Consider the following 26,875-nt stretch of genomic DNA (forward strand, 5'->3'; position numbering starts at 1 on the left):
TCTGTCTCTTCTCTCTGTCTGCCTGCGCCTCTGTGGCTCCACCCATGGTCCAGACTCCAGAATTCTTTGTGAAGTGGTAACCAGGTGAGAACCACTCAGTTTTCTCCCGGAAACCAGGTTGCTAGAACAGGGGCTCACTGTCTGTCCTCGGAGCAGCTCAGGACCCTTCCTTAGCAGACTGCAGCCAGTTCCACCCCCTGCAAACCCCTCACAGAGATTCTTCTTCAGTGCCACTTGAGAGGGCAAGGGAACAGAACTTGAGCAAGGAGGACTGGACTGAGGGGCTCTCAAGGGAGGGGCTGGAAGAGCGACAGGACCCAGGCGGTGAGAGGGTGGGGCAGGGAGTGGGGTACAGAGAGCAGTGCCACCTACTAAGGCCTGGGACCTCCTATCTCAGCCATAGAGGAGCAGCAAGATGAGTGACGATGCCCAGATGGCCGATTTCGGGGAGGCGGCCCAGTACCTCCGCAAGTCAGAGAAGGAGCGTCTGGAGGCCCAGACACGGCCTTTCGACATCCGCACTGAGTGCTTTGTGCCTGATGACAAGGAGGAGTATGTCAAGGCCAAGATTACATCCCGAGAAGGGGGCAAGGTCACTGCAGACACCGAGAACGGCAAGGTGTGTGAAGCACAGGGCCAAGGGAAGGAGAAGAAAAGTTTCTGGGGAGATGCAGGGTGGGGCCACTTTCAGTGGGAGCTGAAGGATCCTGGAGAAGAGCCAAAGCCAGCAGGGTGGCAGGACATGCTCCCTTGAGGAGCCCTGTATCTGAGTGAGAACTCTGACCTTCTCAGGTGGACATGCGCAGGTGTGACAGGTCACCATCCCAACATTGCACACCCCTTTCTTGCCAGAGAGGATGCTGGAAACCTCAGCTGGTTTCCTCCTCAGAGGGATCTTGTTGACAGAGGGCATTGTCACAACATACCATGAAAGTTTCCTTCTCCGATTTGTATCCAGTTTCTCTGTGACTCAGTTCCTCCACAAACAAGCTCCCCCTAATTCTCCTCACCCAAACCGAGAGTAAACTCATAGACTCAGATGAACACAAAGAGCAGGAACTCTTAAGCTGAATGCTCAGTTTTGGGGCTAATGATTTGCTCTCAGAAGCCCCCAGTCCCTGGTCTCTCATACCAGCTGTGAGAATTGGCACTGGTCACCAGCAACAGCTCAGAGTCATATGCCTCACAGACACACTTACTGAATGTTGCATCCCATGGAGGTAGGAATTGTGGCCACAGCCCACTGTGGGTTCTGACTCTTCTACCTCTGCCTTGAACTAGCCACTATGCCAGGAAATCATTTCATCTAAGACACAGTGTCCTCCACTGTAGCAAATGCTGGAATACCTGCCCACAGGATCTAATGATGCCAGGGCATGGAAAACTGACCCGTGCCAATCCAACCAGTGACAGTGGCCTTTGGGGAAACAGAGTAGATGTGTGAGACATTTTTCCAGTAGAGGTGAAGTCTTGCCTCGAGCACGGCCCCTAGGGGTCATGGTAAGGTTATGTGCACAGATGGCAGAGCTGGTAGTCCTCCAAGTTTGCCCCTAGACACTTGAAGCAGGGACTGAAAAGCAATACTCAGGGGCACAGGATCTAGGGTATTAACAAGATGCAGGGACTCTAGGACTATCCTTAGAGTGGGAGAGATAGTGGGTGGGCAAATTTTCTAGGAAGCTCTGAAGTAGGACCTGGGTACTGGTCAGAGAAGAGCTGGGGGAGCAAGGCCAGGTAGTGGCCTGCGCTCTGGGAGGAGGTAAGTGGGCAAGGCTGGTGACCACAGACTGGAAGGCATACTCATCCTGTCCTACTGCCCATGTCCCTCCCTAGACAGTGACCGTGAAGGAGGACCAGGTGTTGCAGCAGAACCCACCCAAGTTCGACAAGATCGAGGACATGGCCATGCTGACCTTCCTGCACGAGCCCGCTGTGCTCTTCAACCTCAAGGAGCGCTATGCAGCCTGGATGATTTACGTGAGTGCATTCTGCACATGGCAGAGAGCCCGTCCTGGACCAAAACCTAAGTAGGCCAGGGCAACATTCTGAAGACGAGAAGGTCAAAACTCTCCCAAGAGACACCCCCCCTTCCTAACCCTTGGTCAGCTGCAAGAAGAGAAGAGCCAGCTGGGGTGACTAGGGACTCTCCTGCCTGTCACCACTGCCCATCCCGGGTTCTCCCTTCCAGCCTCTCATGCCTGCCTATCTCCTGCTCCAGACCTATTCAGGCCTCTTCTGTGTCACCGTCAATCCCTACAAGTGGCTGCCGGTATACAACGCTGAGGTGGTGGCTGCCTACCGGGGCAAGAAGAGGAGCGAGGCACCGCCCCACATCTTCTCCATCTCTGACAATGCCTATCAGTACATGCTGACAGGTGAGCCCTGTGACCCTGACCTCTGCCCCCTCAGCCCCACAGCCATGGGCCTAGGCCCTCAGCCCTGACTCCACTGCCTGCCTTCTTTTCTCTTCCAGATCGGGAGAACCAGTCCATCCTCATTACGTGAGTGAGCGCCATCTATCCACAGAGGGACTTGGGCAAACCCAGGCTGATTCTTGAGAGCCAGGGTGGGTGGAGGAAATACTTAAGGTTGTGATTGCAAGAAGTGTGTGGCACTAAGCTCTCAGAGTGACCAATGGTGTTGGGCAAATTCTCCTGGTGGAGGATGGGGCAGTGTTAAGCCCCAAGTGAAGAGCAGTATGAATATTCCCCTAGATTTTGATAGGTCTCTGTTGCCTGCAGCGGAGAATCCGGGGCAGGGAAGACTGTGAACACAAAACGTGTCATCCAGTATTTTGCCAGCATCGCAGCCATAGGTGACCGTGGCAAGAAGGAAAATCCCAATGCAAACAAGGTGCGGACTGGGCTAGAGGCTCAGCAGAAGGGGTCTGGGGCAGACAGACCCTGCTGTTCCTGAGCCCTGACCTGGGGAACGGTGGTGGCAGCAGCACTGAGACCAGTGCTCAAGACCTTCCTGGCAAAAGTCACACACTCTGAGGTCCAAATACGGCCCTTTGGAGCTGCAACCTCCTTAGCAGCCCACCCAGCCCCATCCTCATTTCCCAGAGCAGCCCCCTGCCCTCACTACCAGTACCCAAAGGTAGACAGAAGATGAACTCCCAAGGTTCTGCTCCCTCTGCAGGGCACCCTGGAGGACCAGATCATCCAGGCCAACCCTGCCCTGGAGGCCTTCGGCAACGCCAAGACCGTCCGGAATGACAACTCCTCCCGATTTGTGAGTGCCCTTGACCACCGCCAACTGGCTTCATCTGACCTTAACCAAAAAAGGGGGAGCTGTTTTACTACTACTAACCACGCCCAACTGATTGTCCTGTGTTTGGCTTTGGAATATCAACAAGTGTGTGTGTACACACACACAACCCTCCTGACTCAGCCTGGCTCTGGGAACTCAAGAAATCAGACCAGAGTCACCACAGCTGTTTTCTAGCCAAGAAAAAGAGTGGATTTGGGTGCATTCTAGATTTCCCTTATGTCTGTTTCCAGAGCTCTTCCACGTTACAATGGGAAGGGAGCATAGGCATTGGAGCCAATTCCCCAGCTTTACACTTGCCCAGCAAGTCCCACACCTGTCAGGTCTAGTCCCTCCATCTGTGGAACAGGTCCTAATAGTCACTGAGAGGATTACATGAGGTCAAATCAAAAGTACAAACAGGAGGCATTCTCTCTGTTCTCATTCCTGCGCCGTTGTTTCTGGACGGATGTGGGTATAGACATCCTCTCCCTAAGTCATTTTACTGATACTGAACTAGGACCCCAAGTCAGTCGTTTACATTTGCAGGGCATTCTGAGTTGTGTTGAGGTCTAAAATCCTTACTCTGTCTCTTCTGGCCAGTTCCCTCACTCTCTGCCCCATCTGCCCCCAGGGGAAATTCATCAGAATCCACTTTGGAGCCACTGGAAAGCTGGCTTCTGCCGACATAGAGACCTGTGAGTATGCAGACAGCCCCTGCCCACCACTCCAGGTCCTCCTCCGCTGCCTCTTTGCCTTGTGGGTGGCCCTATTTCATCATTTCCCCTCCATCTTCTGTCTTTGTCTGCATCTGACTCTTGGCTTTAGTTTAGTCCTTCGTTCCTCAAACCGTGGTTTTCCCCTGACTCTCTCTATCTTGCCGTGGGAGCCTAATCTCCACCCTTTTGCTGGATCGACTCTCCCCTTCCTTACCCACCTTCTCCTCTCCTCACTTCAGATCTCCTAGAGAAGTCCCGGGTGATCTTCCAGCTCAAGGCTGAGAGGAACTACCACATCTTCTACCAGATCCTGTCCAACAAGAAGCCAGAACTGCTGGGTGAGCCTGGCCCCATGCCCCTGCTGTCCCACCGCTGTCCCCAGACAGGGCAGGCTCCCTCCACCTCCTTGCCCTGTCCCACTGCTCTGCTTGCCTCCCCACTTCCTCCATCTTCTCAGTGGCTTTCCCTTCCTGCCCCACCTTCGGTCTTCCTGCATCTCCTCTTGCCTACCTTTCTACCCTTTCCCTTTTGTACTTTTCTCCTCTTATTTGTTAGCTTTCTCCTGCTCCTCTTTGTTTGCTTCTTCTACTCACAGATGACATCTCCTCACTGTTCTCCCTCCATGGGTCACCTGCCCCTCCCACCTACCTTTTCATTTCTTTTGGAGTCTTTCCAGGGTTCTTGCTGACTCTCTTCCTCTCTACCTGTTCTTGGTACTCTCCTTCCTCCTCTCGACCCCTCTCTTCCCCCTGCCACCCTCTCCCATCCCCTTGTCTCCTGCCCTGCCCCTTGCCTGGACAGAAATGCTGCTGGTCACCACCAACCCCTACGACTACGCCTTCGTGTCACAGGGAGAGGTGTCCGTGGCCTCCATTGATGACTCTGAGGAGCTCATGGCCACAGATGTGAGTGAGGGCTCCAGAGGGCTCCAGAGGGCTCCTGAGGACTCCTGAGCCACCGACTCCAACCACTTCTTTGCCTCCCTCGCTCTATCCAGAATGCCTTTGATGTGCTGGGGTTCACTGCTGAGGAGAAATCCTGTGTCTACAAGCTCACAGGTGCCATCATGCACTATGGAAACATGAAGTTCAAGCAGAAGCAGCGAGAGGAACAGGCAGAGCCTGACGGCACCGAAGGTTCGAGGGTCAGGAGGGCCTCAGGTGCTGGGTTTCTCACCCATCAAGAGAAAACAGTCCTCTCAGAGCAGGGTCTCCCACACAGCCCCAAAGTGGCACCTTCTAACAGTTCTTAAGGAGTGAGGTTGACAACAATAGAGAAAGTGAGAGGAAACCAGAAGTTTGAGAAGCAGGTAGTCAGAGGGAGATGCCTTTCCCAAGGGGTAGGATCCGCCCTGCCCCCTCCCTGTTCAACCAGGCCTCCAGGCTCTGTGCCAGGCTGGCCAGGCCCCTGGCCACCCACTGTCCCGAGAAAGGACCTGTGGCTCATGGGGTAGATGGGTGTGGTGAGGGCTGAGGAGGGAAAGGGACTGGGAGAGGTGGGCAGACAGTGAGGAGGGAGGCCCCCCACCACCCCAAGTTCTCAATACCAGCGGCACTGACCAGAAGTGGGTTGAGAATTTTTTCCTCTTGTGCCCAAATATCACCAAAGCCCAGGAAAACACAGACCCTGAGCTTCACACATTCACATCATTGATGCAGTATGTTTATGAGGGCACCCCTCACAGGTTCTGTCACGTTGTTTAGGAGGCAGTGGGCCAGAGGTCAGGGCGCAGCTCACAGCATTGGTGTCACCCACTCTCTGGCCCTCAGTTTCTTCTTCAGTAAAATGGAGGACAGTCCTTCCCAGCTCTCTCTGGGGCAGTTGCAAGGATTCTTTCAGAAAGAGATAGGAAGGTGTGAACACTGATAGACAAACACCTGAGACATTCCTCTTGACCTGGCTTTGAGGAGCCGTTCTCTGTGTCTGTCCAGACCAAAATGCAAGCCCAGGTGTCATGACAGCCATGTCACTCATTATCACAAAATGCTTGAAATTAAAACAAATAAATATCCTCTAAATAGGGAAGGCACATTTGGAGAGCTGGGAGTTGCGGGCAAGGAAGCTGTTCAACATGGCATTAGGAACTTAATTTCCCAGCCAGTCAAGTTGGTCAAAACGTGGACTGAGTAGAGTGTACCCAATCCTGGGCCAGTCCTGAGATGGAACAAAGGAGGAAGGGAGCAGAGTACATCTCCCATCCCTGCCCTGGAGAGACGCAGGGGTACAGAGAGCTCAGAAACATGCTAACAGCAGGGCTAGTGAAGAGCCTAGACCAGCGACATCCAGCAGACATAAAGATGGAGCAAGAGAAGCTGCTGTGTTGTGGGAGGCCCCAGGTGAATGCAGGGGTCTGGGCTTCAGGCTGACTCAGACACACGCTGCTGGTGCGACCACAGCAAGCCTTGTGCCCTTCCAGGCCTCCATTGCAGCTACTTAATGAGAGGGATGTGATGCTTCAGAAAGGCTCTGGCCCTGGGCAGGGAAGAAGAGTCTGTTGAAAGCATTCACTTACTCCTTTCCTTCCCCACCAGATGCCGACAAGTCTGCCTACCTCATGGGGCTGAACTCAGCTGACCTGCTCAAGGGGCTGTGCCACCCTCGGGTGAAAGTGGGCAATGAGTATGTCACCAAGGGGCAGAACGTGCAGCAGGTGTACTACTCCATTGGGGCTCTGGCCAAGGCAGTGTATGAAAAGATGTTCAACTGGATGGTGACACGGATCAATGCCACCCTGGAGACCAAGCAGCCACGCCAGTATTTCATCGGTGTCCTGGACATTGCTGGCTTTGAGATCTTCGACGTGAGTGGGGAGTGGGGAGAACAATAATGCACTCGTTTTCACATATAACAGGATGACCATCAACCAGTGCTGGGAAGGCAGTGGCCTTCAGCAGTGATGGAGGCAGTCATCATCCTGCCTTCAGGGGCGCTCCCTCCCTGCTCTCACAGGGGAGAAGACCAGCCATACCCCTCACTGGGCTGGACACAGCCCTGAGCTGAGCCCACTGGCCACTCAGACACCTGCCTATCTGACCTGGCTCTGCCCTCATTCCCCCCTGCAGTTCAACAGCTTCGAGCAGCTCTGCATCAACTTCACCAATGAGAAGCTGCAGCAGTTCTTCAACCACCACATGTTCGTGCTGGAGCAGGAGGAGTATAAGAAGGAGGGCATCGAGTGGGAGTTCATCGACTTTGGCATGGACCTGCAGGCCTGCATTGACCTCATAGAGAAGGTGCAGCCTCAGCCCCATCACCTGTTCCCTTCCCTCACCATGCAGACAAAATGACAGGCCCATTCCTTTCACATCCAAGAAACCAGAGTCTCTAAAATCCTAATCCTCTCTCCAGGCCCAGCTTTCACCCACCATGGAGTCACAGGCATAGATAGGCCAAGACCTTCCCTTCTGTTCCTGAGAACTTGTCCTCACAGTGGTCATATCTCAGTCTCTTAAGAAGGGGATGTAGTGCAGGAGAGGACTCCTGGCCCCTCCGAAATGCCATGAGAAGCACCATTCATGGAAAGATCCTGGGCTGAAACTAGAGATGTTGGCTTTCCATCCTTTTCCTGTTCATGTAGAATAAGCTTGTGTTCAGCCCCTCTTATCTACATACTCAGGAGACAAGGATGAAGCTTGTGGGAGGCATCCATTGCTGACTTGCCCTCAGGGTGTTCTTGGGCTTTGCTAAGGACCAGAATCTAGATGGACTGACTCTCATCCACGGTCCTTCAGGAGAGCTTCCCATAGGCTGTGGGTGGTAATCTAGGGTACTGGTCTTCCAGAGGCCTCAAAATCCCTGTAATTGTATGGAAAAGAGAGAGTGTATGTGTATACATGCATTTTTCTGGGGAGGCAGTCCCTGCTTCCTCAAATTTTCGATAAGATCCTTGCCCCAAGAAAAGACAAGAACCTCCATGCTTTCTGAAGAGCAGGATATTATGCAGAATCTGGATCCCACTAATCATCCCTTGAAGAATTGTTACCTGTTGTGTAGATAGGAGTCTGACCATCCCTGCAGCTTGGTGTCTCTGACATACAACTGTCCCTGCCCTCACCAGCCTCTGGGGCAGGAGCTGTCCAAGAAGGAAATGTTGTGCTGGGATGTTGTGTTGTGCTTGGGGGCCTCACAGGGTGGCTAGGGGTACATGGCTCTTCACTGGGTACTCTGGGGTAGAAAGAGATTATATAGGCCAGATTTGAATATAATTGAATTAGGTTAATTTCAAGGATATCATCTTGTCTACGAGGACAAGAGACACCAGCAGGCTCTCTGTGGCTTGTCAGTTATACTGGGCTCATACTTTGTCAGGGTGTGGGACTCTGGAAACCTGCTATGTGCTCAATGATGCTCTTTCTACCTCCCACCCTGCTCTCAGCCTATGGGCATCATGTCCATCCTGGAGGAAGAATGCATGTTCCCTAAGGCCACTGACATGACCTTCAAGTCCAAGCTGTACGACAACCACCTGGGCAAGTCCAACAACTTCCAGAAGCCACGCAATGTCAAGGGGAAGCAGGAAGCCCACTTCTCCCTGGTCCATTATGCTGGCACTGTGGACTACAACATCATAGGCTGGCTGGAGAAGAACAAAGATCCACTCAATGAGACGGTGGTGGGCCTGTACCAGAAGTCCTCCCTCAAGCTTTTGGCCACACTCTTCTCCTCATATGCTTCCGCCGATTCTGGTAAGAGGGCAGCCTTTGCACTGGGCCAGAGCACTTCTGAAGGTGCAAGTGGCCAGGGACCTACTGCTTCAAAGCTCAGACTCTAGAGGCAGGAGGGAGCCTGTGAGCCATGAGGTGGGGGCCAGAAGATCTCACAGCAGTCCATCTGTACCCCTTCTGTGAAAGTGCCATGTTCTACTTTGTGTTGTGGATATCAGTGTATATGTCGTGTCTCAGATCAAGACTGAGCACCTGGAGGTCAGTGAGGGTAGCACACGCACCACTGTACCAGACCCAGCATTAGAGTGTGCCTGCAGGAGGTTTCGGGGAACTTTGAGAGGATCACTGAATGAATGAGCCTCTAGGTCAGGAGAAGAAGACGAAGAGTGTGGTCTGAAATGAGGAGGATGAAATACAAGAAGAAAAACATAAAGTGGAAAGATGTAAGCATGAAGTGCGGGGTTAGAAGAGGTGGGAGAAGAGAGCTGATACTATTTCATCACCTGCTGCTAGGTGGCAAGCACTGGCTTACATGCTGATCTTATCTAATCTTCACACTTTTAGAGGTAGTTACTATCCTCCTCACAGAAAAACTGAGATTGGAAATAAGAAGTCACACGCTAGTAAGGGCAGAGTCCTGTCCCTGCCTGAAAGCTCATCTGTTTAAAGCTCTTGTTCATCATTCCTTCTTATTATCAGATAGCGGTAAAGGCAAAGGAGGCAAGAAAAAAGGCTCATCTTTTCAGACAGTGTCGGCCCTCCACCGGGTAAGAAGAATCCAGACACCTGTGGTGGGCAGGCCCAGCCCAGAGCCTTTGGTGCACCTCCCTAAACTGATGCTATGCTTTTGGGGTGGTGGGGGAATAAATCTGAGCTGCATGGCCATTTGTGACATGTTAATTCTATACAAGCTTGAACTCACATCATAAATTATGTGTCAACTCTTTACTCTTTGTGGGTTCTGGTAACAGGCTGTCTGGTGCTCATGGTTCAGGGACCAAAGGGATGGTCTTTGTGGCTCCTGACTCCTCTCTCTTACCCACCCCCAGGAGAATCTGAACAAGCTGATGGCCAACCTGAAGACCACGCACCCTCACTTTGTGCGCTGCATCATCCCCAATGAACGGAAGGCTCCCGGTGAGACATGAGGAAGGGTCTAGTCTAGGGAGGTTCCTTGACATCATTTACCCTGAGGCTGACCCCTCTCTCCTCCCCACTGCTGCAGGGGTGATGGACAACCCCCTGGTCATGCACCAGCTACGCTGCAATGGAGTGCTGGAGGGCATTCGCATCTGCAGAAAAGGCTTCCCCAACCGCATCCTCTATGGGGACTTCAGGCAGAGGTGGGTACAGGACGCCCCAGGGCTCAGGGAACAGGGGAAGCCTAGGCAGCCTTGGTGAGGAGGGAAGTCTGCAGGTGGCCCCAGATTCTGTGGGCAGACTGGATCAGTGCAGCCATGGGTGATTCTGGGCACCTCCTTCCCAGATACCGTATCCTAAACCCATCAGCCATCCCTGAAGGGCAGTTCATTGACAGCAGAAAAGGAGCAGAGAAGCTGCTGGGCTCCCTGGACATTGACCACAACCAGTACAAGTTCGGCCACACCAAGGTCAGTCTAGAGCTCCATGGGGTGGAACTGTAGGGTGTGCAGCCATCATGAGTGGAGCATCTGGGAGTTCAGAAGGCAGACCCCTGATTCCTGGTTCTCTGTGTCAACCCAAAGGCTGGAATCCAGGCTTCCTTTCTCTCTGGTCTTTCATATTTTACTCCAAGGTGTAGAATGAGCAGGTGATGGGTCCCTTGGGAGCTCAGCCTGGGTCTCCCACCCTCTTCCTCTACCCTAGATACCCTTTTCTGAGGCTGTGGTCCCCTTGGCTCTCCCCCTTGCCACAGGTGTTCTTCAAGGCGGGGCTGCTGGGGCTGCTGGAAGAGATGCGAGATGAGAGGCTGAGCCGCATCATCACCCGCATCCAGGCCCAGTCCCGGGGCCTGCTCATGCGCATTGAGTTCAAGAAAATCGTGGAGCGCAGGTGAGGCATGAGGGAAGGGAGATGTGCTCCCAGAGATGTAAGGGGCAGACAAATAGTATCAACTGGCATGGGTCAGAAGACTTGAGTTCAAATCCTGGCTCTATCACTTACCAGCTGGCCTGGGCAAATGGTTTTACCACTCTGGCTCTCATGTTGAACTCTTAAAAAAAGTGTTTTTCATTGAGAAATGCCAGTTAATATCTTGATAAGATTCCATTTAAACACACTAGATTTATAAAAAAATCAAGAAGTGTTATTCACCACTTACACCTGTGCAATTTAGTGCACCCTCTTTGAATAACAATTTATCATATTTTAAAGATAAACAGTTGCACACCTTTCAATTCCACTCCTGGGTACATGTCCACAGAGAAGCTCCTGCAGGTATACAACACAAGACAACAAAGGAATCTTCATAGCAGCATTGCTAAAGATAGCAAAAATCTGGAAACAAGTCTATTTCCCATCTACAGGGGAGTGGGTAAACAGCATAGTCATCTGGTAGAACATTACACAGCAAAAAAAAGGAGGGAACTACAACTATGTAGTGCAGTATGTTTGAACCTTAAAAGCATATTGTTCAGTAAACAAAAACAAGTCATAGAAGGATACATACGGTGCGATGCAATTTTCATAAAGCTCAGAAATAATAGAAATGATGGCCTATTATTTAGTGATACATATATATAAGGTTAAAGTATTTTTGAAAAGGCTAGGAAATGAAAACCACAAGATTCAAGACAGTGGCTGCCTCGGGTGGGGGTGCTAGGGAAAGGGAGGGGAAGGAGTACATGGGCAGAGTCACCGCTAGTGATGCTCTAGTTCTCATCTGGACAGTAGGTTCATGGAAAGTCATTTTGTTTCATGCTCAATAACTTATATAATATAGATATCCTTACATGTAAGATAAAACTTTTAACATGCTTGAGGTTCTAATAAGATTACAAACACTGGGTTTAGTAAACACTTTGTAGGTGGTAGCTTTCATTATTACTAAGGCCCCAGTAGGGAAGATGTAATCTGCCCTTTTGTTTCTTTATTTATTTTTCAAAGATTTTATTTATTTATTTTCAGAGAGAGGGGAAGGCAGGGAGAAAGAGAGGTAGAGACTGTGTGAGAGAAACATCAATATAGGGTTGCCTGTCACACACCCCCAACTGGAGACCTGGCCCACAACCCAGGCATTTGCGCTGACTGGGAATTTGTGACCTTTCAGTTTGGAGGCTGGTGCTCAATCCACTGAGCCACACCAGCCAGGGCCCTTTTGTTTAAATGATCAGCTAATAAGTGTTTATTGAGCAATTTCATGTTCAGTGTGCTAGTGTTGGGGTGGCGGTATTTATCAAGGCTACAAGACACAGTTCCTGCCCACAGATGCCTACAAAGTTGCTTAGAAGGCCTGAGAGACAAGTGAAGTTGGCTCCATAATTGAGTGGGCTCTTTCATAGTGCCCCTCCCTTCCTCCATACCTCTTTGCCAGAGATGCTTTGCTGGTAATCCAGTGGAACATTCGTGCCTTCATGGGAGTCAAGAACTGGCCCTGGATGAAGCTGTACTTCAAGATCAAGCCCCTGCTGAAGAGTGCAGAGACAGAGAAGGAGATGGCCAACATGAAGGAGGAGTTTGATCGCATCAAAGAGGCCCTGGAGAAGTCAGAGGCTCGCCGGAAGGAGCTGGAGGAGAAGATGGTGTCCCTGCTGCAGGAGAAGAATGACCTACAGCTCCAAGTGCAGGCGGTGAGACCACATGATTATCTCTACAACTCTCATCTCCTCTCCCCAAGATTACAGACCATCTCATCACCAGGGACTAAGACCCTGAATCTCTACTGTCTTTAATCACCAGCTCTTTTCTCTGTGCTCTTCTTCCAGGAACAAGACAACCTCAATGATGCAGAGGAACGCTGCGACCAGCTGATCAAGAACAAGATCCAGCTGGAGGCCAAAGTGAAGGAGATGACTGAGAGGCTGGAGGACGAGGAGGAGATGAATGCCGAGCTCACTGCCAAGAAGCGCAAGCTGGAAGATGAGTGTTCTGAGCTCAAGAAGGACATTGATGACCTGGAGCTGACACTGGCCAAAGTGGAGAAAGAGAAGCATGCAACAGAGAACAAGGTGAGGGCAGTTCCCTCTGGTTTCAGCCTGGGTCTCCTCAGGATTCAAAGACCACACTGACCTTAACCAATGACAAAGCCATTCAGGGGATCCTGATACAGTGTGGTCCTTGACATTGGAGATCTCCATAGATGTCTCCAGGCTGGTGACCCTTGACCCTAAAAGGGATGAGGTTCTTGGTTGACAGGTGAAGAACCTGACAGAGGAGATGGCTGGGCTGGATGAGATCATTGCCAAGCTGACCAAGGAGAAGAAAGCTCTGCAAGAGGCCCATCAACAGGCCCTGGATGACCTCCAGGCTGAAGAGGACAAGGTCAACACCCTGACCAAATCTAAGGTCAAGCTGGAGCAGCAGGTGGACGATGTGAGTAATTCAAACCATGATTCATCTCTCTCAGGTCAGGATTTTGCAGGCAACACCAATGGCCAATGGGTTCCTGATCCCTAGAAATAACTTCTATGACTCCTGGGGCCTTTTTGTTCTCTGTAGCTCCTCCCTAGTCGGGGTCTCTGAATCTTTTGTGCTTGCAGGGATTTCTCTACTGGCTTCGACTTCCAATACTCTGGACTTTGAGTTTGGAGGGGGCCAGGTAAGCATGCAATGTAGATCTCAGGTTATCCATACCCTGTTTGTTTTCTACTCTCCACCAGCTGGAAGGATCCCTGGAGCAGGAGAAGAAAGTGCGCATGGACCTGGAACGAGCAAAGAGGAAGCTGGAGGGTGACCTGAAGATGACTCAGGAGAGCATCATGGACCTGGAGAATGACAAGCAGCAACTGGAAGAAAAGCTCAAGAAGTAGGAGCCTACAGTGGCTAGGAAGGGCTAATGGAGGGGCTGGCTGGAGGGCTAGAATGTAGGGTGCTGTACCCCCACTAGCCATGATTGCTTTGAGCACAGTGGGAATAAGGTGTCAATCATATCCCTCTTTCCTTCATCCTCCTGGCCTGGGTGGGGGAGGGGATGCTGATGCTGGCTTGTTGAGGCGAGAGAAGAAAATGGGCACAGATAAAGAAAGACCACCTACCACCTTGCTTCTCCTCCAGGAAGGAGTTTGAAATTAACCAGCAGAATAGTAAAATTGAGGATGAACAGGCACTGGCCCTTCAGCTGCAGAAGAAACTGAAGGAAAACCAGGTAAGTTCTTCCCAGTGCGGGCAATGGGTACTCAATGGCCCTGAGGGAGCTGTGGCTTCAGAAGCTGCTTAGGGCTATAAACAGTATCTACAATTCCTGGTCACCCCAAAGGTCCCACCAGTTCTGATTTATTGGCACTTGGAAACACCAGCCTTCTCCCATTAGAACAATAATGTCTTACTGAAGCAAGACTATTTTGCATGTAGAGGTGGGGGGAGCGGGAATCATACCTATCAAAAGGGGTTCTCTTTCTGGGCTATGCTCTGCTTTTTGAGTTTTCTGATCTGGGACAAATGCTAGCATTCAATATTCCTCTAGCCCCGTATGAGAGTGAGAAGTGCCTTCATGGAGCCCCTTCTATAGGCTGCTCTGTTTATATTCTTCCTGGGTCCTGACCCCCACAACTAACGCAGGCTAAATCCCCATAGAGTACCCATGATACGTGTGAACTCCTACAACTTTGAGCAAGTCACTTCCCCTCAGAGCCTCACAGTCTCAGGGTCTCTTACCAATTGTCAGATGGGACTAATAACCCCTGGCTTACAGGGGACCAGAGGAAAAAGTGTGTGTGAAACCATTCTGTCAACTAGAAGCCAGCCAGCCAACTGGCAAGGACAGGTTCTTTTTTCTTCCCATGGCCTTTTCATCCCTCTACAGGAGGAGATTAAATTAAGAGCCATAGTCTACCTTACTCTTTAGTGTACCCCAAATTTTAGTGTGTTTTTAGTCCTGTGTTCGTCAGAACCCTGGAAACAAAGAAGGCAGGTACTGCCATCCCCTTTTTATAACTGTAGAAGCTTCAAGGCTTGCTCTAGACATAGTGATCCCAAAGACAACAGGCATTCGACTACTGGGGGCAGGGCCTTATCCTTTCATTTTCTAGTCAGATGACAGCTAGTGGAGATAGCTCATCTCCCCCTTCAGCCTTTGGAGCTCATGGCGCAGGGGGCAAGTGACACACAAACACAGTTCCACTGCTCTAGGGGCTGCTCAGGAGCTGACCTGACATCAATGATAATGTGTCTTCCCATCTCCTTTGGTGCCTCTTCTGGGTTTTAGCCAGAAAGTTATATATCCTCAGATTCTTCTACCATGGATCTAGGCAACTTCTTTGACTCATGGACCCAGAAAAATAGTACTCTTATCCTCATGAGGTCTTGGCAACAGGCCCTTTTTCCTCCTATTCAAGCTCTTGCACATAGTCCCAAATTCTCCAGCCTTGGAGCAGAGGCCTGGTGGTCCTCTCTCTCCTGCTCCCAGGATCTACCCATGCACATTCCATTAACATTATCCATAACCACAGATGAGGGGATCCCACCAATTCTTCCCTTTGCTCATGACTATTTAGACAACAGATCAAAATGGTAGATGAGACATTATTCCAATTTAGTCAAAGCTAAGGCCAGAAAAATGAGGTAGAGGCAGAAGAAGGCACTCAGCTGGCCTGGAAGGAAACAATAAAACTGGAGCCCAGCCCTGGTATAAGTAAAGCAAAACCTGGAGAGTTAGGAATATGGTTGAATGAACTTTGTGGTCAACTTGGAAAACTACATTGTTGTGAGGCATGTTGTAGCAAATATTTGTAAAATGCAAGCACCTGCTTTCCTACCTTATGGTTAGAAGAGCAGACTCTACTGCATCTCTGGAATCTATGAGATTCAGGATCTTACAAGATCTTACAATCTCCTCCCAAACACATATTCTCAGGACTCAGAGCTGCAGATTCTCAGACTGGGTTTGAGATGTCCCTTGGAAGTGCCTTGAAGTTCAGGCTTCAACCAAATTCATATGGATGGCTTCTACATTGTACGTTGTTTAGTAGCATCCTTGGCTTCTGGCCCCTAGATGCTAGTGGCAACCCCCCTCCCCAGTGTCATGACCAAAATGTCTCCAGACATCGCCAACTGACCCCTAGAGAACTGTTGCTCTACAAGGCCTGAGTACTTGAGCCAGGAGTCTTCTGGAACAGGGGGAGGGGATTCTGATGGAGAGTTCCAGGCAATGGGTCTGAGCCCTTAGTGTCTGGGCCTAGGCACGCATTGAGGAGCTGGAGGAAGAGCTGGAGGCTGAACGCACGGCCAGAGCCAAGGTGGAGAAGCTGCGCTCAGACCTGTCCAGGGAGCTGGAGGAGATCAGTGAGCGCCTGGAAGAGGCTGGCGGGGCCACATCTGCCCAGATTGAGATGAACAAGAAGCGTGAGGCTGAGTTCCAGAAGATGAGGAGGGACCTGGAAGAGGCCACACTGCAGCATGAGGCCACAGCAGCAGCCCTGCGCAAGAAGCACGCTGACAGTGTGGCCGAGCTGAGCGAGCAGATTGACAACCTGCAGCGTGTGAAGCAGAAGCTGGAGAAGGAGAAGAGTGAGTTCAAGCTGGAGCTGGATGATGTCACCTCCAATATGGAGCAGGTCATCAAGGCCAAGGTAGGCTTATGCTTAGCTTCTCCTCACCCTCTTCTCCCTAACAGCTTGTGCCTTCCTTTTACTTTCTCTATGTGCCATCTCTCTTGTCATTGTCACTCCCTCCATCACCCTTTGGTCTCTCTCTCTCTCTTGCGCCCTTGCCCCTCCCTTGCCATCCACATTTCTGTCTCCTCACCATTCTTCCCTTCTTTAACTCATGCACCCTCTTCAGATTGTGCCTCTCCAGCACCACCCCATTTCACACCCCCCCCCGCCCTCTGTGTTCCCCCAATCTTGGTCCTCCCTTCCCTCCTTTAGTCCACCTGGCTCCTACTCCCTGACAACTCCAGCCCCTCCCACATTCACCATTCCCTGTCCTTTTACTGCCTAAAGGCAAACCTGGAGAAAATGTCTCGGACATTGGAAGACCAGGCCAATGAGTACCGCATGAAGCTGGAAGAGGCCCAACGCTCCCTCAATGACTTCACCACTCAGAGAGCTAAACTGCAGACTGAGAATGGTGGGTATCCCTAACCAGCCCTGTGTCTGCCCAGGATAGCCCATCATTTACCTTCTTCTGTGGCATACAAACCCACATTCCCACCTCCAGGTGAGCTGTCCCGGCAACTGGAAGAAAAGGAGGCACTGATCTCCCAGCTGACCCGAGGGAAGCTCTCCTACACCCAGCAAATGGAAGACCTCAAGAGGCAGTTGGAGGAGGAAGTTAAGGTAAGGCCCAGCAAGGAAGCAGCTGGACAGGCTTGATGGCAGCCCTGGGGAAGTTAGCATCAACACCAGAAAGAGGCTAAAGAGAGGCCCCTGTATTGGGAAGACTTCTAGTCTAGGTTCTTCTAGTCTTCAGCTAAGCCACACCTGCATCAGCAAATGCCTCATTTCTTATTTGTAAGGGGATAGGACAAGCAAACTGGGAAGCTACTCCAGGACATTGACATTCCACACCCTGAATGTGGCTAGGGCTTAGTTGAAGTTCATAGATATGAAAAGGATTGGCAGAAGGCAAATCCTGGGAGTTGCCTGGGAGCTGAACCCACTCCTGGTGTTCACCTCCCCAGGCGAAGAACGCCCTGGCCCATGCAGTGCAATCAGCCCGGCACGACTGTGATCTGCTCAGGGAGCAGTATGAGGAGGAGATAGAGGCCAAGGCCGAGCTTCAGCGTGTCCTGTCCAAGGCCAACTCAGAAGTGGCCCAGTGGAGGACCAAGTATGAGACGGATGCCATCCAGCGGACCGAGGAGCTTGAGGAAGCCAAGTAAGTCCTGGTCCTCCCCATTGAATCTAAGAATGGAAGGAGCCAGAGCACATGGGGTGAAACAGGCAAAGTGAGAATGGGAAGGGGATTTGGGGTAAGAGAGAGAAGAGGATGGGAGAAATGTGATAGAAAATAGAGGTGCATGGGTCCTGCACTCTGAGTAAACCCTGACTGGCCCTGGCTCACTTCCTGTGACGGGCGAGCTTTTGGCCCGGGTTATACCTGATGCTCACGTATAAGACGAGCAAAAAGCTTGTTGGTCAGAGGAGCTACCACCGATCAGCCTGGCATGGGGACAGGTGGGGGCTGCCACCCAGTTGATGTGCATGTGGGAATGAGACTGTTTTAGGCACCCTGTAGGTTTGGCTCCCTCAAGGCAAGAGTCCCAGGACCTAAAGGAACTGCTTATCATCCCAAGGAGCTGTGGGAAAGGAGTGGGTACTCCTCATGTGGCAGTCCAGGAAAGGGGGTGGTCCCGAGGCCCCACTATTCCTGGGTAGAGTTACACACACACACCCAACCAACCTGGCAGGAAGAAGCTGGCCCAGAGGCTTCAGGATGCTGAGGAGGCCGTGGAGGCCGTCAATGCCAAGTGCTCATCACTGGAGAAGACCAAACACCGGCTGCAGAATGAGATCGAGGACCTGATGGTGGACGTGGAGCGCTCCAACGCAGCAGCCGCAGCCCTGGACAAGAAGCAGAGGAACTTCGACAAGGTGGGACTTGGTGGGGGCTGCAGCCAGGGGGCAGGCCAGGGGTACCTGCATCAGTGTGAGGCCAGGAACATCCTCCTTAGAGGCAGGGAGGAGGCTGAGCCCAGGCAAGGGTCCTGGGCAGCCTCTGGAGGTGGGGCAGGACTGCACACTGAGCCCCAACCCTGTCCCTGCAGATCTTGGCCGAATGGAAGCAGAAGTATGAGGAGTCTCAGTCGGAGCTGGAGTCCTCACAGAAGGAGGCTCGCTCCCTCAGCACCGAGCTCTTCAAGCTCAAGAATGCCTATGAGGAGTCCTTGGAGCACCTGGAGACCTTCAAGAGGGAAAACAAGAACCTTCAAGGTGTGCTGAGGCCCATGGCTGGGGAAGGGAGAGGGCAAAGAAGACCATTAAGGGTCAGGAAGAGCACAGGCTTTGAGCTCTTTGTTCCTCTGACCCCCAGAGGAGATCTCTGATCTGACCGAGCAGCTAGGAGAAGGAGGAAAGAATGTTCACGAGCTGGAGAAGATCCGCAAGCAGCTGGAGGGAGAGAAGCTGGAGTTGCAGTCGGCCCTGGAGGAGGCGGAGGTGAAGGCCTGGCTCCACCTGCACACCTGCCTTGAACCCTCTCCCGTTCCCTCCAACCCTACTATCTCTGACTACCAAGTCTTCCTCACCATGACCCCAAGACTAAGCTATTAGCTCCTTATTCTTAGTTCAAGGTTGTCTACCAACTATCCATGACTACCCCCAAAACCAAGGTCTGCACAAAGAAAACATCACAACCTAATCATAGGCCATCAGGTTTGGTTCCCCGTGAGGTTTATAAAATTTAATCCTGGCTGTCATAATAACTCCTCATACGGTGTGTGGCTCTAGAGTCAAACAGACCTGAGTTTGAAACTTGGCTTCAGGACCTCCACCGCATCATTGGGCAAGTTCCTTAACCTCTCTGTACCACAGTTGTCTTATCTGGAAAATGAAATTAATTGTATATACCTCATAAGATTTATGCATGATTATTATGAAAATTAATGAGGTAACACAGTTAAGCACTTAATATATATGATCTATTGTTACTATTCATTTTTAAGAACCTAGGAATAGCCCTGAGTTTTGGGTCTTCTAACTTTTTTCACTAAAGGGTGAGGAGCCTGGGAAACAAAGGTAAAGTTTTGAATTTGTGGTTATAAAACTCCCTCCTTTTTCTATGACATTTTATATGAATCAGGACCAGACAGTGTTAGTGCAGGAGGGTCTTGGCAATTGTGAGGCCCAAGCACTTTCCTTGACAGAGGAAGCCCAGGGCATCTGGCCTCTCCTTCCGCCAGAGCACCCAGGTGGCCTAAAAGGTAGTGCCCACCCCTCATCTCTTCCCAGCTCTCCTCTCCAGGCCATAGTTCTGATTGCCACCCACACCTATCCCCACACTTTACCCCACCCCATGCCCTGACTCTCTGCCTCAACCCTCTCACCCCACCCCTCTCCCAGGCCTCCCTGGAGCATGAGGAGGGCAAGATCCTTCGGGCCCAGCTGGAGTTCAACCAGATCAAGGCAGAGATGGAGCGGAAGCTGGCTGAGAAGGACGAGGAGATGGAGCAGGCCAAGCGCAACCACCTGCGAATGGTGGACTCACTGCAGACCTCCCTGGACGCAGAGACACGCAGCCGCAATGAGGCCCTGCGTGTGAAGAAGAAGATGGAGGGTGACCTCAACGAGATGGAGATCCAACTCAGCCATGCCAACCGCATGGCTGCTGAGGCCCAGAAGCAACTCAAGAACCTCCAGGGCTTGCTGAAGGTACACAGTGACTCTTGGAAGCAGAAAGTCAGCTCCCCAGAGAGGAGATGGCCTCCACGTGACCAAGTTGGGTGGTGGTGTCCCATCACAGCTCCAGATCCCTCCTGCCCCAGGGCCATTGCAGAGACAACCCACAGGCTCCTCCTGAGCCACCACAATGGGCTCCCCATCAGCATCCAGTTTGGTGTAACAACTTTCTGATGAGCCCAAAGGCCAGCTGCCTCTCTGATACCCAATCTCCTGATTCACAGGACACTCAGATCCAGCTGGACGACGCAGTGCGGGCCAACGATGACCTGAAGGAGAACATTGCCATTGTGGAGAGGCGCAACAACCTGCTGCAGGCTGAGCTGGAGGAGCTGCGGTCTGTGGTGGAGCAGACAGAGAGGTCTCGGAAGCTGGCTGAGCAGGAGCTGATTGAGACCAGTGAGCGGGTGCAGCTGCTCCACTCCCAGGTGAGGAGGTCAGGGGTCACCATGGAGAAAGCTGCTGAGTAGCAGAGCCTGGGACATAGATGTTCTGAACCAGAGGTTCTGAGTGAGCATGTCTGACCAAGATCATAAATGATCTCTTGAGCCAACCCTCATTTGTTAGTCATGGCTATGAAACCACTACCTGAGCAGGGGGTCTATACTTAAAAGCTGAGAGAGTCATGATTTTTTAAATTGTGTTTTATTGTGTATGCTATTTCAGTTGTCCCCACTATTTCTCACTTTGCCCGCCCGCACCCAGCACCCCACCCCCAGGCATGTTGTGATTAATTAGTGATGGCTGCCAGGGTCACAAATCTGGGAGTAGTGGAATACATGCTGTTATTTGATATCCTTTATCTAGAAGCCACTTCCATCTTGCTCTGTAAAAGATGGGACCCTGGAAATTTAAAGGAGCCCAACTGCACCTATTTGCAAACCAAATTCTCGACAGAACACTATTCTTTTGCAGCCCCATACACACTGCTGCACTCTGCAGTGAGCTTTGCACCCATCTCACCACAGCGCCCTGCAGAGTTTGTTCCACATCTGGTATGAGTGGGAACAGTACCACGCACTGACCTGGGCCTCTGTTCCTCACCCTACTGCATTCTCCCTGGAACTGTAATTACTTCCAGGACATTGTCCTGGTAAAAAGTTATTCCTGTTCTCCTTGAAATATTTTCATGCTCTTGCATAGACATGTTACTAGAGAGCTCAAGAGCAGAACTGCAAACCTTTTACTGCTTTAAGTTTTTCTTCAGAGCTGATAATTTTAAGTATAACATTTAGAACATACCTATTTTCATAAGAAAATGGAAAGCAGATGAAAAACAAGGAATATACTGCAGTAAGACATGTTTTTAACAAATGACCAGTTTTAATTCTCTCTGGATAAAGGTGCAGAATCAGGCAACAAAGTATACATTCCATAGTTTTCTCTGCCCATATCTAGAACACCAGCCTCATCAATCAGAAGAAGAAGATGGAGTCAGATCTGACCCAACTTCAGTCAGAAGTGGAGGAGGCGGTGCAGGAGTGCAGGAACGCCGAGGAGAAGGCCAAGAAAGCCATCACAGATGTAAGTGCCACCACCCCACCCGCCTGCTCCAGACCAGCGTTTCCTTGCTGGGCCATGAGTGTGAGAGGACTCGGCCACACCATGTCTCACTTCTCTCCTGTCCACAGGCCGCCATGATGGCAGAGGAGCTGAAGAAGGAGCAGGACACCAGCGCCCACCTGGAGCGCATGAAGAAGAACATGGAGCAGACCATCAAGGACCTGCAGCACCGGCTGGATGAAGCTGAGCAGATCGCCCTCAAGGGCGGCAAGAAGCAGCTGCAGAAGCTGGAGGCCCGGGTGCGGGAGCTGGAGAACGAGCTGGAGGCCGAGCAGAGGCGCAATGCAGAATCGATCAAAGGCATGAGGAAGAGTGAGCGGCGCATCAAGGAGCTCACCTACCAGGTGCGGCAGGTGGCTGCTCTGGGGTGGGGCCTTAAGGAGTAGAAGTATTGCCCTAGCCCCACCTCCTGGCCCCCACAGATCCCATGCCAAATCACCATCCAGGAAATGCCACCTGGCCCTCCTGGCTCCTGCTTTTTAAAGAAGCTGTCTTTAGATTAACTTCCTTTCATGTACTTCAGAGTCAGTTTGGCTTAAGTCCATGAATTTTTCTTGTGAATGGAAGAGAATCTACTGCTTTTTGAAAGTCTTTTTAACCAGAATTTTCTCAGGTTTGTTAATAACCTGAAGATCTACCATGAAGGCTTCAGAATAGTCCAGGGAGCTCTGCACCTTCTAGAGGCCTGATCGGGAGGGACATTGTGTGGCTCTTTAGGGATCGGAAAAGACAGATCTTTCATGGAACTCCTGGGACAATAGAGAGAAGGCCTTAGAGAAAGAGGATCTCAAAATATTCTAAGACCTGTATCTGCATAGCTCATAGTTTTTGCCCTTGACCAATATGCCTGATAACAAAAGACAGAGAAAGGGGTATTGGTTCATTTGACACTGAATACAAGGCACGGGAAGGAGCTACAGATGTAGAACTGCAGATGTACTATGGACGTAATATCAGCCTAGGAAATGTCAGCCCAGCACATATAACGATGAAAACACAAGAAACATCAGGTGACATCGGAGTCAGTGATCCTAGTGCCAAAATCTGGCCCCGTACAGCATATTAGAATATTGATCCCTGGCTGGTGTAGCTCAGTGGATTGAGCACAGGCCTGCAAACCAGAGGATTGTGGTTTGATTCCCAGTCAGAACACATGCCTGGGTTTCAGGCCAGTTCCCAGTAGGAGACTCACGAGAGGCAACCATTCATTGATATTTCTCTCCCTCTCTCCTTCCCTTCCCCTCTAAAGATTAAAAAAAAAGAAGAAGAATATTGAGTTATGATAGACTGGAATGACTTGAACCACAACACCCTCTTCTTTCTGCATTCCCCTGCCTTCTTTCCAGTCATGCTGGTGGGACTGGTCAGTTGGAGCTGGAACAGCCCACTGTCTCCATATCATTAGATGATGGAATTCCATTTGGTTCTGAGCCCCTCCCTCAACTTCCAGCTTTAAGGTGGCAGTTCTTGTTGCTATTTAAAAAAATTATTTATTGATTTTGAGAGAGAGAGAGAGGAAGGAGGGGACAGAGAGAAAGAGAAACATTGATTTGTTGTTCCGTTTGTTTATGCATTCGTTGGTTGACTCATATGTGCCCTGATGGGAACTGAATCCACAGCCTTGGTGTATTAGGACAATCCTCTAACCAACTGAGCTACTCGGCCAGGGCCAGCTCTCATTGCTTTTTAGATCTCAGACTGAGGACTTTGCCTGGGCCCCTTGACCTACAAGTAGTGTCAGAGAGAGCTTTTTCCACCACCTTTTTATTCTGGCCAGTTCAAGGGAGGAGCAGCTAAGGCAAGGGGAGAAGAGTGGAGTGGTGAGGGAGGGAAACATGATTGCACTTGTTCCTCCCCGCAAACTGACTTCACCTGCCCATCCACCCCCAGACGGAGGAGGACAAGAAGAACCTGCTCCGGCTACAGGACCTAGTAGACAAGCTGCAGCTGAAGGTCAAGGCCTACAAGCGCCAGGCTGAGGAAGCGGTGAGCTCATGATTTTGTCCACTCAAATAAACACAGTCCCTGTGCGTTCAAACCAATGAGTATCCACCCAGCATGGGGCCGGGACAATGGGTTTGCTATAAACTTTAACTCTCAAACATTTGTTATATATGTCCAGTGTGCTCAGAGGTGTGTCAGGCACTCTGAGTTAACAAAAACAGTGCTTATTTGACCCAGGACTTGCCCACAAGCTGCTTATAATTCATAGGCCAGTGAGCCCGAGAGAAGGCAGTGCAGCTGCCACTGGGGGTCAGGGGGCCAGACAATGCTACAGGCTGAAAGGTGGCAGTGAAATTGAGCCTGGAAAGGAAACTGCCCGGGCATAGTGCAGTGAAGAAGACATCTGGGTGGGCAGAAAAGTGTGGGTGTGAGGTGTTGCTGAGCACACCTGTGCAGGAAACCCCAGGGCCGGGAGCATGTATCACACTCACAGCGGCACAGGTGCAGTGAAGCTGGTTTTGAGTGGGGTTGGACCAGGCTGCATGGGATTCATCTTGGGCAGTGGATGACCATGAAGGATTCTGAGTGCTGGACAAGTCTGAGGAGGGTGCCAAACCAGGAGTAGGCAGAGCTTTTGCAGGAATGTGGGTGAAAGGTGACAGTACTGAGCCCCATTCCCCTGCCCACTCCCACCTCACACTCCCACCCCCTGAACCCCCACAGGAGGAGCAGGCCAACACCAACCTGTCCAAGTTCCGCAAGGTGCAGCACGAGCTGGATGAGGCGGAGGAGCGGGCGGACATCGCTGAGTCCCAGGTCAACAAGCTGCGGGCCAGGAGCCGTGACATCGGTGCCAAGGTGGGCCCCTTCCCCAGGCCTGGCTAGTTTCCCCCACAGCAGCTTCCCCCCAACATCAGGACCACTCTGAGTGGGCTCTTCTTACCCTGTATTTGGACAAACGCGAGGGTCCCAGAGCACCCATTCGTGAGACTCCCCTTCCTGCTCAGAGCACCCTTACTGACTGGACCTCTACAGAACCCCAGTACCTCAGGGTTCCATTTAAGGGATCCTAAACCACAAGGACCCCTTACATGAAACTCCGAGATTTGAGGCCTGAACCTCTCCCTCTAAGTCATCTCCCTTAGGCCCCTTTAAGCCCTGGGGATTTCTCCCCACATTGGTCCTCCCTCCTGCCAGCTGCCCTACTCCTGCCTACTCCTGGTTTGGTACCCTCCTCAAACTTGTCCAGCTCACACATTTTATTCCTTTCTCAGCAAAAATTGCACGATGAAGAGTGATGCTGCCTTCAGGACCTTGCTCTTGCTCACCTATAATAAATCTGAATGCCAGACTCTGCCTGAGCCCTTGTCATTTCTGCCCTGAGCTCTGAGGGCAGCCCTGCCCTGTGCCTGACCTGTGGTAACCAAGGTTTCCAATCTATAGAGGAGGAAGCTGGGCCCCAAGAAGTGAGGTGTCTTTTCTGAGGTAGCAGAGCCATGAGTCTCAGTTCTGCAAAGTCAACCAGATAAGGAATGAGAGGGAGAAATTTCAGTAGTGGAGAAAAAATCACCAGAAGGGCGAGCCAGTTCTAGACACTGGGAGACAGAATTTTGGTGCCAGAACTGAAGCCACCCTCCACCTACACCACCTCTGAGGCCACAGGGGTTAAAATGTCCCGGAACACCCATTTCCACCCCCATGAATTTCCCACTGGCACCAGGAGAGGTGCAGGGCTGGCTGGGATGCAGAGGCAGATGAAAAGGTGGGACAGATCCCACTGTGCTCAGCAGCCCCTCAGAAGAAACCCACAAGGAGTTCTTCTCCCCATCGGCCCCAGGAACAGTCAGCTGGGGCCAAGGACCGCCCCAGGCTCTGGCTCAGCTCCTCATGAGGAGGGCTGCCTGAGGCTCTGGGGCCAGTAGACGATGAGCCAAACCAACATGCAGTGTAGACCAAACCTGGGCACTGCTTCTCTCATTTTGACCTCTCCCACAGACACAGGTGAGCACAGGTGCACATGCAGGTACACACCATGATGGCACTTACACTGTCTCTGACACCTCACTGGAGACTGGTCTGAGTCACACTGCTGCTCAGGGAATGGGGCTAGTCCTCCCCCCATTCTGTTCCACGCAAACCCCTGCCCCTACCTGGGCTTTACAGCCAGGCTCTCCTGACCACCTTCTCATCCCCTCACCTGGCACCCCATCTCCCAGAAGCCCCTGGCTAAGCCCCTTCTAGCCCTCCTCTGAGACCGAGGCCTTGACCCTGCCCCTCAAAGCTCAACCACAAGTCTTCAGAATGGTCTGTGTGTAAAGCCCTGACCACTGTGAGCAGAGACCAGAAGAACATATTGATCAACAGAAATGCTGGTTCCATCCCTGGCGAGGAACCAGGACGTGAGGCTAGGAGAACAAGAAGCAGAAGGCCAGAGAAACCAGACCAAGAGACCCCTGGTTAACACCAAGGGAAGCAAAGTGCCTCTACTATAGTCCCGGGGCTCGAGCAGGGCTTAGGGGCTGGAGCCTGCATCTGGAAGGAGCACCCCAGAAGAAGGAAGTCATTTCAGGATAGGAGCAAACAAGCATTAGAGAGAGGAGATAGCAAGTCTGCTTGGATGAGCTGCTGAGCTAGGTCACACTGGGTTCTGTGGGGCTGGGCAGGGACAGCCTGGCTGCACTGAACTATCATGGGCCCCGCGAGGCTGATTCTGGGCTGTGGCAGTGCCTGCTCCAAACTCCCCCTGAGCAGATCTCCCCAGGGCATTTGTCTGGGAGAATCACAACCACCTTTCACTAGCCCGCCTCTTCCCCAGCTTGTCACCACTGAATCCCTGGGGCCCAGTACAGGTCTGCACACAGGAAATGCTCAGGAAGTGTTTGCTGGGTGCTGGCAAGCTGGGAAGATGGACATGCTGGTGGAGGGAACTGGGGATGAGGTTGGGCCATGTTTTCTGAGCCAATACAAGTGGGTTCTGTACAGTATCCAGAACACCGATTGAGTGCTAGGAGCACTGGGTTCTAGTCCCAGCCCCATCACAAATAAGAATGTCACTCTCCTTAACAGGCCTGCTTTCTCTTATGTGGCATGAGGGCTGATATTTAAGGGCTCTTCTAGTGACTGCTTTTTGGGAACTTCTGCCCTCTTCTGACACCACAGGCTGACTTCTTCCCTGTGACCTGCAGGCCAAGTCTTCCCCACACCACAAGGGGGAGCTCTACACACAGCCCAGGCTTGCACCCAGCCTCAAGCCCACTAACAAATC

At 51.6% G+C, this 26,875-nt stretch overlaps 1 protein-coding gene across 1 annotated transcript; it reads left to right on the forward strand.

The window, feature by feature from the left end:
- On the forward strand, window positions 1-24,961 carry LOC119037272 (myosin-6). Its single transcript, XM_053654877.1, has 38 exons — window positions 1-84; window positions 398-619; window positions 1,834-1,977; window positions 2,219-2,375; window positions 2,474-2,501; window positions 2,742-2,853; window positions 3,142-3,234; window positions 3,884-3,947; window positions 4,208-4,306; window positions 4,770-4,873; window positions 4,966-5,104; window positions 6,500-6,768; window positions 7,031-7,201; window positions 8,344-8,653; window positions 9,332-9,399; window positions 9,682-9,769; window positions 9,858-9,975; window positions 10,119-10,242; window positions 10,527-10,663; window positions 12,144-12,399; window positions 12,535-12,777; window positions 12,965-13,141; window positions 13,429-13,574; window positions 13,823-13,913; window positions 15,946-16,335; window positions 16,708-16,834; window positions 16,925-17,043; window positions 17,388-17,584; window positions 18,117-18,300; window positions 18,474-18,639; window positions 18,740-18,864; window positions 19,768-20,076; window positions 20,328-20,531; window positions 21,502-21,627; window positions 21,735-22,010; window positions 23,557-23,652; window positions 24,334-24,468; window positions 24,885-24,961. The coding sequence occupies exons 2-38, from the start codon at window positions 416-418 to the stop codon at window positions 24,906-24,908; spliced, it is 5,820 nt and encodes a 1,939-aa protein (XP_053510852.1). The 5' UTR covers window positions 1-84; window positions 398-415; the 3' UTR covers window positions 24,909-24,961.
- Window positions 24,962-26,875: the final 1,914 nt, after the last annotated feature.

Source organism: Artibeus jamaicensis, unplaced genomic scaffold, assembly GCF_021234435.1.
Source record: "Artibeus jamaicensis isolate MK-2021 breed Jamaican fruit bat unplaced genomic scaffold, CSHL_Jam_final contig_887, whole genome shotgun sequence".
Classification (NCBI taxonomy): Eukaryota; Metazoa; Chordata; class Mammalia; order Chiroptera; family Phyllostomidae; genus Artibeus; species Artibeus jamaicensis.

Coding starts and splice junctions, on each gene's coding strand:
- LOC119037272 (XM_053654877.1), top strand. CDS start 416: ATGAGTGACGATGCCCAGATGGCCGATTTCGGGGAGGCGGCCCAGTAC. Junction 12,778..12,964: donor AGCATGCAACAGAGAACAAG/GTGAGGGCAGTT, acceptor CTTGGTTGACAG/GTGAAGAACCTGACAGAGGA. Junction 13,142..13,428: donor TGGAGCAGCAGGTGGACGAT/GTGAGTAATTCA, acceptor ACTCTCCACCAG/CTGGAAGGATCCCTGGAGCA.